General features: G+C 61.1%; 1 protein-coding gene across 1 annotated transcript in view; it reads left to right on the top strand.

The window, feature by feature from the left end:
- RARA (retinoic acid receptor alpha) overlaps nucleotides 1-9,486 on the top strand; it is a 19,513-nt gene extending 10,027 nt beyond the window's left edge. Inside the window, 7 exon segments of the mRNA XM_024742109.1 lie at nucleotides 1,637-1,785; nucleotides 3,127-3,268; nucleotides 5,268-5,428; nucleotides 5,663-5,839; nucleotides 7,127-7,331; nucleotides 8,162-8,320; nucleotides 8,962-9,486. Coding sequence (XP_024597877.1) covers nucleotides 1,637-1,785; nucleotides 3,127-3,268; nucleotides 5,268-5,428; nucleotides 5,663-5,839; nucleotides 7,127-7,331; nucleotides 8,162-8,320; nucleotides 8,962-9,179 — 1,211 coding nt within the window. The 3' untranslated portion in view covers nucleotides 9,180-9,486.
- Nucleotides 9,487-9,493: the final 7 nt, after the last annotated feature.

The raw sequence follows: 9,493 nt of genomic DNA, 5'->3' as shown, positions 1-9,493 counted from the left end.
CTGTTCTCAGGCCTCTCGCCTGTCTGATTTGCTTGTCTGGCCTCTGGGAGAGTGAGGTGGGGAAAACCAGGCCAGGACGGTTCGATTTGGGGTGAGGAGCAGAGGGTGGGGGAGGTCAGCGAAGAGTCTGGCTGGGTGCGGGGCTGGTGTCGGCAGCCACTGATCCTTTGCTCCAGTCTGCCCTCTGGGCAGGGACAGGGACGTGGGGCCACAGCAGTGCTGGTCGGCCGGGCTGACCAGGGAAGTGGCCAGGGAAGCCCTGCCAAGGTTGTTGGCCTGGCTCCCTGTCATCAACCGCCTGGCAGTCCCTAGTTGTGTTTGCAGGTACAGGGGGAGGGTAGTAGCATGCAGCTAGCCAGCCCCCCACCGCTCCCCACCCCCATCCACGTGCTTCTTTTCTCTGTGCCTGGGCTTCGGGGCCACATGAGCCATGAGGTGCCATGAGGTGCTTGGGCAGGAACTCTGGGCCCCTTTGAATTCCAGAACCTCGTGTGCTGGAGTTTGGGGTGAGACTAGTTAGGATTCTGGGGTGTGGGAGGAAGCAGGGATCTATCTCCTCAGGGAGGCATCCTTGCCCCTCCTTGGCCCTGGGCACGTGGACTTAGCAAAGCCTCAGGAGGCTGCTGGGTGGCCCCTTGGGAATCTGGGGTTGACCGGGTCACAGTTCTCATCCAGGACAGTACACCCGCAGCTGCCCTGGCTTCGGGCACAGACAGCCCCCATGCAACCCAGCCCTGTTCTGCCTGGGGTGATGGGCATGGGGCCAGGCACTGGGAAGGATTTGTAGGGGGAGCTGCCCTTGCTGGCTAGGTCACCCTCCTGGCTGCCCTCTTAGAGCTGAATAACAGGAGGGGAGGGGAACAGTAACCGGGACACAGGACAGAGTATCGTATGGAGGCCAGACAGACAGAGCATTGATGGGAACAGACCCCCTTTGTCATGCTTTTCCCCCCAGACAGGGCGCACCCAGAGCAATGGGCTTCCGGGACCCATAGGGACTCTTCTCCCTGTCTCCAGGGGGTCCCCACCTGCTGTGCCCCAGCATTTGTGACTGTGCACACCCTGCTTTGGGTCCCTGGCCAGGGGATTGTTTGGGTGGAGGAGGGGCTGTGGCTGCAGGCAGAGGGGATGCAGGGGGGAGCGGAAGCAGAGGGGGTGGGGGAGTGGCCGGCTTTGAATATCCTGTTGACCCCAGTTTCCTCTGTCCCCAGCTTGTGTCCTCTTCCCTCCCTCCTCATCAGGCCTTAACTCCTTCCTAACGTAGGGGAGATGGGGCCGGGCTGCCCAGGGTCCAGGGCTGTGGAACCAGGCTGACACCCACGCCCAAGCGCCAAGTACTGCCACATCCGCGTACAAATCTGATGGTTTATTATCTGCTCCTTCTGGTTTTGAAGGTGGGGTCCTGCGGAAGTAGGCAGGACTGAGGGGGTGCTGGAGCTTCATCGGCAGCCTCATTTCCCCAGTCGGGCTGGGAAGTCCCAGGTTTCCTGAGACTGTGTCCCTGCCCCAGAGTTTGACTTCTGGTGGCAGTGGGGTGGCTGGGAGAGGCTCCTGGGAGAGATCAGGAGCAGGGTGGGTAGTGTATTAAGGATGGTGACCTGGGTCTCTAACCGCCCTTCTCCTCTTGTCTCTCCAGCCATTGAGACCCAGAGCAGCAGTTCCGAAGAGATAGTGCCCAGCCCCCCCTCGCCACCCCCTCTCCCCCGCATCTACAAGCCTTGCTTTGTCTGTCAAGACAAATCCTCAGGCTACCACTATGGGGTCAGCGCTTGTGAGGGCTGCAAGGTGAGTTGAGGGGGTCATTGGGAAGGAAATCCCTGATTAGATAAATGGGATGTTCCCACTGCCGAGGGCTGGGGCTGGGCCGGTGGTGGTGGTGGTGGTGGTGGTGGTGGTGGTGGTGGTGGTGGTAGTGGGTGTCCCTGAAGCTGCTGGTCTCACTTCTGTGCGGGAGGTGGCAGCAGCCTTGGAGGAGGGGAAGCCTTCAGCAGAACCTCCTTCCCCGTAGATGAGCAGGGGTCCCCCAAACCAGAGGTCCCCCTCCTGTCTCAGCTCTTCTCCCCATCATCTCCATCCTCCAGCTGGCAGGGTGTACACCCGCTCTGCTACCGATGCCCGGGTTGCCATGGTGAGCTAGCTGCCGACTGGCTCTTGGCTGGGGACCCAGGAGGCCTGCCCTCTGTGGCCCTGCCTGAACCTCGCCATGGCAGCCTGGCAGGAGGCCGTTAGGAGCAGGCACCTTGCCTTGGCCTCTCCTTCAGGTGCCCAGGATGTGGGCTTCCCAGAGTCTGGCTGGATTTCCACATGCCCATGTTTGGCTCCAGGGTGCAGATGTGGCTGCCACCTTCCCAGCAGCTGTGGGCGTGGCCTCTCCTCCTCCCCTCCCCAGGGCTTGAGCCTCTGTACCTGTTTCTTCCCCAGAGATTGGAGCTCAGAAGCTGTGCAGCTTTGAGGCTTGGGGCCCTGGGCTGCCCCTCAGTGTGGGGCAGAGATAAGCGCAAAGCACCAGGCCTTGGACTCTGTGTCCGCCTGTCCTGTCTGGTTGTTCTTGGTCTGCCTTAGCCTGTCTGTCAGTCTCTCTGTTAGCCCGTGTGGCAGCCCCTGACCAGCCTGGTCTACCTGTGATCAGTCTGTGAGCATCTGCCTGGTTAGCGAATGCGTGTTTTGCTGCCCTGCTCCTGAGCGCGCTCTCCACCTGTCTGGCCAGCCTGTGTGTGTGTCTGTGTGGCCGCTCCTGCTTGCCTTCTCTTCTTGTGCTCTGAGCCCAGGGCTGTGGGTTCCAGAGCTCTGCCTCTCTCTCATCTAGCCCCATCTGCCCCTTTACTTGACTCACCAGCAGCCTGAGGTCCTTTTCCCCAGGAGAGAGGAAGCTGGGTCTATGCGTGTGGGTTGAGGGAAGCCCTCTGCCCACCTGCAGTGTTGAGGCAGCAGGTACTGGGATTCTTCTCGGGGTATCCTCGTAGGTGGACCCTTCTCTCTGCCTTATCTGGTCTACTCAGGTAGTTGATGTCCAAAGCCCTTGGGGGCAGCAGCCACCTGGCCCTCTGCCCCCACGGCTGAGGCCACAGGCCAGCGCTCTTCCTACTGTGGGTGTGGCTGACCTGACTCCCTGCCCTCCATACCCAGGGCTTCTTCCGCCGCAGCATCCAGAAGAACATGGTGTACACGTGTCATCGGGACAAGAACTGCATCATCAACAAGGTGACCCGGAACCGCTGCCAGTACTGCCGGCTGCAGAAGTGCTTCGAAGTGGGCATGTCCAGGGAGTGTGAGTGCCGTGGGCCCTAAAGCTGGGCGATCAGGGGCATGTCCAGGGAGTGTGAGTGCCTGGCCCCTAAAGCTGGGCGATCAGGGGCATGTCCAGGGAGTGTGAGTGCCGTGGGCCCCTAAAGCTGGGCGATCAGGGGCATGTCCAGGGAGTGTGAGTGCCGTGGGCCCCTAAAGCTGGGCCATCAAGGGCATGTCCAGGGAATGTGAGTGCCGTGGGCCCTAAAGCTGGGCGATCAGGGCCATGTGCGTGTGTGTGGATGTGAACGGCCGTGCTCGTGACGTGGTGTGCAGGCTGGTGCTTGAGGACGGTTCACCTGTAGCTGCAGGGCCCTGTCTGTCTCGCGAGTTGTGTGTCCATGTGCGGACAGCCCTTCCTGTTCGAGTGAGGCGGGCTGTGTGTGCTCGCTCACGTGCATGCATGTGTCTGCGCCCGCTGCTGAGCTTCCAGGCCCTGCGTGGCTTTGGGGTGGGGCTCAGTGGGGGAGGTGCTGCAGGCATAGGGATCTTAGAGCCTTTGTCTGGTGGAACCTGGGACCGGGAGTTGGAAGAGAGAATTGGGACTTCTCCGATCCCAGAGGAACGGGGGCTTCCAGTTTGGGCTCAGCTGAGGCCCGATGGAGGGAGAGAGGGAGGGCTGGACAGGGAGACCCTCTTGTGTTGAAATCATGGGTGTTGCCGTGGTGACCGGTGATTGATGATGTCAGAGATAAATGACGCTGACAGACGCCTCCTTGTCTGCGTGGCCGTTGCCATGGTGCCTGAGCCATGGGGGAGGGGGTGGGGGAGGGGCTGCAGGACCCTCTAGCCCTTTGTGGGCAGGGCAGTGGAAGAAGGAAGCTGGGAGGGGACGAGGGGGGGACACGAGCAGCCCCAGACAGGAGCAGAGGGATCCTGCAGCACCCGGCCACCTCCTGCCTCAGGAGGAAGGGGCTGCGTTGTCCGGAGCCCAGGAAGTGGCTGCTGTGCGCTGCAGAGCGGGTGACAGCTTGGGACCCTCAGGCCTGGGACCCTTCCCTGCAGGGCCCGGAACCTCCTTCTCCCTCTGCTTCTGCCACCTTCCGCTCCCAGAGCTTTTCATCACAGAAGGGCCAGGGTGGGGACCCCCTCTCCCTTCCACCACCAGCTCCCCCTTTCCCTCCCTCCTTCTCCTCTCTGGCTGCTCTGTGCCCCGGAGCTGAGCAGCTGCCATTTCAATAGAATTAAAGCTTCCGAATGATAAACGTCTTGTCACAGCTGCAATTTTCTCTTCCCAAATTATCCCCCCACTCTCTCTCTCCCTCTCCCTTCTCTCCCTTGCACTTTATCCTGTGAGTGATTGTGTGTCTGGGATAATCGGCTGGTAACGACCCCATCGCTTCTTTAAAGCCGAGTGGTGTGTGCGGCTCAGCGCCCCCGGTGATTTGTCAGCTCCCCCGGCTAATGGGCCGAGAGATTCTCCCACCCGGGCCCCCCACTCTCAGGCTGGTGAGCCCTGCTCTTCGCCTGGCCGCCCAAAGAGCTCTCCGAGCCCATCCCCGGGACCCCAGGGAGACGGCTGCCCGGAGGGCTGGGGGATGGTGGAGGCAGGAGCCGGTCCTCCCTGGAGGCAGGGGGAGCGGGAGGCAGGGAGGCCGAGCCCAGACGTGGGACACTCGGCACACGTGCCTTCAGCCCTGGACCCCCGCGCGTGCGCACCCGGAGTGTGAGCTGGAGTAGATGCGTGGGAGAGCAGGTGTCCGTGCGGTGGTCACGGGGCCCTGGGGCAGGCCTCGGTGTGTGGGCCGGGTGGGCACGGCGGGGGGCGGGTGGGGCACCGTGTGTTGCCGTCTTTTTTTTCCCCCCCACCTGCCTGTGCGCTCGCGTGTGTACGCATTCATGTGCGCGCCCCCGCCGGGTGGCCTCCTTCGCAGCCTCTGCTCTCGGTCTGGTGGGAGGAGCTCGGGCTGGGGATGGACGGGCTTGGGGACGAACCGCCGGCCGCACTTGCCCTCTGACCGCGCGGCCTGGCCCCTCCACAGCCGTGAGGAACGACCGAAACAAGAAGAAGAAGGAGGCGCCCAAGCCCGAGTGCTCCGAGAGCTACACGCTGACGCCGGAGGTGGGGGAGCTCATCGAGAAGGTGCGCAAAGCGCATCAGGAGACCTTCCCCGCCCTCTGCCAGCTGGGCAAATACACTACGGTACGGCCCCCCGGGGGCACCCCTTCTTCTGCCAGGCCTGCCCCTCCGCACCCCTGCCTGGGCCACCGCCGCGTCCCCCCCACCCCCACCCCGCCTCCCCTTCCTCCCTGCCGCCTCCCATCAAGGAGCTCTCAGGAAGTGAAGGCAGTAGAGGGCAGGTCTCCGGGGGCTGGTGGAGCCAGGCTGAGAAGGGTGCCAAGAGGGGAAGGCCCTCACTCTCCCCCGTCCTCCCAGAACAACAGCTCAGAACAGCGTGTCTCTCTGGACATTGACCTCTGGGACAAGTTCAGTGAACTCTCCACCAAGTGCATCATTAAGACTGTGGAGTTCGCCAAGCAGCTGCCCGGCTTCACCACCCTCACCATTGCGGACCAGATCACCCTTCTCAAGGCTGCCTGCCTGGACATCCTGGTGAGGGTCTGCGCCCTGCCCACCTGGGCACTACCCCCGTGTCCTTGGAGGATGTCCTGCCACTCAAATAACCACCTCCCTAAACATCCATCTGGAATCGACCTGTCCAAATACCCACCCACCCAAATAGCCACCCTTCCTCTCCCCCTTGTGTCCACTTGTCCACTTAGCCACTCAGCCCCTGGATGTGCACTGGGTCACCCGTATAGCTATACACGCATCCATCCACCCTCAGTCCATCTTTCCATTGGACCTTCTTTCCAACCACCCATCTTCCCATCTGTTCAGTCTAATAAAGATTCACCTGGGACCCTGTGTGGCCAGGCCTTGAACTGGGTGTCAGGAACAGAGGTGAACACACCACTGTCCCCTCTCGAAAGTCTTCTATTGGTGGAGGCAACAGATATGTAAACAGAGCTTGCAAAACTGTGATAAGCGCTGGCTGGAGATGGGGGAGGGCTGTCCCCTCCCTGAAGGACAGAGAGCCACACTGCTGGACCCTAGGGAGGACGCCCCAGAGGAGGTAGCATCTAGGAGTTTGTAGAAGGGGCATGTGAAACGGCTGCTGGTGTGGGACCAGCTGGATTCAGGGCACTGCAGGACATCTGGTGGGGCCAGAGGGTGGGCTGGACTGGAGGCAGGATGGGGGCGGATGGGATTGTCAAATCCAGGGCTGGAGGGAGGACTGTCCTCCCTGTCTTCCCTGATGGGCTCAGCCCACCTGTCCCTTCTGGACCACCTCCAAGGTGGTCGAGATGTAGAATGTTGTGGTGGGACGTGACCAGGCTGCTCTTCCTGACAGGGGTGGGGTGGCAGGTGGGATACAAGAGGCAGGATCAGGGTTTGAGAAAGTTGAAGACAGTATACATTTATGGAGCTCTCGTCGTGTACCCAGTCCTGGGAACTGTAGGCATACATCCACTGTGGTCTTTGCCTTCTTGGAAATTCTAGTTTCCCTCTTAATTCTCTGCGTGGAGGCAGGATGCGCTAGATCAGCTGTCTCATATAGAGGCCACTGGTCATGTGTGGCTATTTAAATTTAAATTAATTAAAATTAAATTCAGTTCAGTTTTCCAGTTGCACTTGCCACATTTCAAGTGCCCCGTGGCCACATGGTGGCCGGTGGCTACTGTACTGCACGGTGCAGACGTAGAACGTGTCCAGCATTGCAGAAGGTTCTATGGGACAGCACTGGTCTGGCTGCCTGCCAGGTGGTCCTCGGGGGTTGCTGGTGCTAGAAGTGCTGGGGGATGTGAGTTCCTGAACTCGAGAACCCTCTGCACCCAGATCCTGCGGATCTGCACGCGGTACACGCCCGAGCAGGACACAATGACCTTCTCGGATGGGCTGACCCTGAACCGGACCCAGATGCACAATGCCGGCTTCGGCCCTCTCACGGACCTGGTCTTCGCCTTCGCCAACCAGCTGCTGCCCCTGGAGATGGATGATGCTGAGACTGGGCTGCTCAGTGCCATCTGCCTCATCTGTGGAGGTGGGCAGGGGGCCTGGGTCTGGGGGCCAGGCCCAGGGGGCCAGGCCCAGGGTGGTGGTACGACCCCCAGAGCCTCTCCTGGGGAGAAGCTCAGGGATCATCAGATCAGAAAGGGACCTGTCAGACACTTGTCAGACCCCTGTTAGAGGGGGAAACCGAGTCCCAGAGGAGCAGGGTCTGGTCTGCAGCCACACGGCAAGGGAGTCGTGATGGAGACCTGGATTCTGGTTCCGTTTCCAGGCAGTGCTCCTTGTAGGGGGCTTAGGAGTGAGGACCTGAAGGTCAGACCACCCAGGTTCAAGTCCTGGCCAAACGTGTGACCTTCAACAGGTTGCTGAACTTCTCTGAGCCTCTATTTCTGTAAAATGGGGGCAGTAATGGTCTTCCCTTCATAAAGTTGATGGGAGGATTAGGAGGTAATAAATAAGGCACAGTGTGCCCAGAGTAAGACCCAGTAAATGTTGGCTGCTGTTATTATTTTATTATTATGAGTTCTACCTTATCAGGCTGGTGTCTAGAATAATGGGCAGGAGTGGGAGACCTGTCTCTACTTAAGGTGGCACTGCCTGTGTTCAGGGATCCCACCTCCATGAACTTGGCTCTCAGGGGGACCTTTGGGCAACCCCTGTCCCCAGCCCCTCTTTGCTCACATCTGAGGGCCTCTTAGGGCCTTTTTGTGTGGGGAGCGCCCCCGCCCTCCCCCCTCCCCCCGCAGAGAAGCTCAGCCCGTGGTCTGGGCAGGCATGCCCCCTGGTGGTCAAGGCTGGAAGTGCAGCTGTGATCCTCGCTGGGCTAGGGCAGCTACTAAGCCGGCATTTCTGCTTCCTCAGACCGGCAGGACCTGGAGCAGCCAGACAGGGTGGACATGCTGCAGGAGCCACTGCTTGAGGCACTGAAGGTCTATGTGCGGAAACGGAGGCCCAGCCGCCCACACATGTTCCCCAAGATGCTGATGAAGATCACAGACCTGCGAAGCATCAGTGCTAAGGGTGAGGCTCCCACACCTGGAGATGCCCCATGTGTCTGCTGGGGCTGGGCCTCAACACCTGGCCCAGGACCCACCGTCCATGTCCAGGGTCAGGCCTCCTGCATCTGAGCTGACATCCCATGTCTTTGTGCCCATGTGATGCCCCACTCACCGGACCCCACCTTGCCTAGGTGACCCCTGCCTGTGAGCCCCAAGGTGCCAGTGTCATCTTTGCGTGGTGGTTAAGGGCTCTGGAGCCAGACTGTGTGGGTGTGTGTCCTTGAGCAGGTCAGACAACAGCTCGGAGCCTCAGTTTCCCATCTGAGGAGTGGGGATAATGATGGTGTTTACAGAGTTGTTTCGAGATGTCAGTAGGAGGGTCCACAGCACACAGCGCGTAGGAAGGGCCCAGTGTCAAGCCCAGGCATTCTGACCCCAGAGCCCGAGTTTGGGACCACTTTGCCCTGCTGCCCCTCAGCCGTGGGGGCTTAGGAGGGCTGCTTTATGTCAGAGAGCTGAGCCCCGAGTTCAGTGCACGGTGGAAGCTGTTATGGGTAGTATTGACCCTCCCACCGCCTCCACCCTCCCTCCTGGAGCCACACTTGCTTGTGGGGCTGGAGGAGCAGGGCGGGCATGCTGACCTCTGTCCCTCCTTTCCTGCAGGGGCTGAGCGGGTCATCACGCTGAAGATGGAGATCCCGGGCTCCATGCCACCTCTCATCCAGGAAATGTTGGAGAACTCAGAGGGCCTGGACACTCTGAGCGGACAAGCGGGGGGCGGGGGGCGGGATGGGGGCGGCCTGGCTCCCCCGCCCGGCAGCTGCAGCCCCAGCCTCAGCCCCAGCTCAAACAGAAGCAGCCCGGCCACGCACTCCCCGTGACTGCCCGTGGACACAGCCCTTGCCCCGTGCCCTGGCTTTTCTCTGCCTTTCTACCAACCATGCGACCCCTGCCAGCCCTGCCCCCCACCTGTCCTCCCTTCCCTGGGGGACCGGAGGGAGGCGGTGGCGACTCTTCGGACAGAGGCCCGGGCCTGCGATGGACTGCCCGCTCCTGCAGATGTCAGGGCTGACATCGGGGGCAAGGACTGAGTGAGGACCCCTGGTCCCGGGCCTCAGGATGGGGCCCGGGGGCCTCGTGTTCATCAAGACACCCCTCTGCCCACCTCTCCACATCTTCATCACCAGCAAAGCCC

The sequence above is a fragment of the Neophocaena asiaeorientalis genome, unplaced genomic scaffold, assembly GCF_003031525.2.
Source record: "Neophocaena asiaeorientalis asiaeorientalis breed wild unplaced genomic scaffold, Neophocaena_asiaeorientalis_V1.1 scaffold1, whole genome shotgun sequence".
NCBI classification, from domain to species: Eukaryota; Metazoa; Chordata; class Mammalia; order Artiodactyla; family Phocoenidae; genus Neophocaena; species Neophocaena asiaeorientalis.
This window is presented reverse-complemented; position numbering and strand designations above follow the sequence as displayed.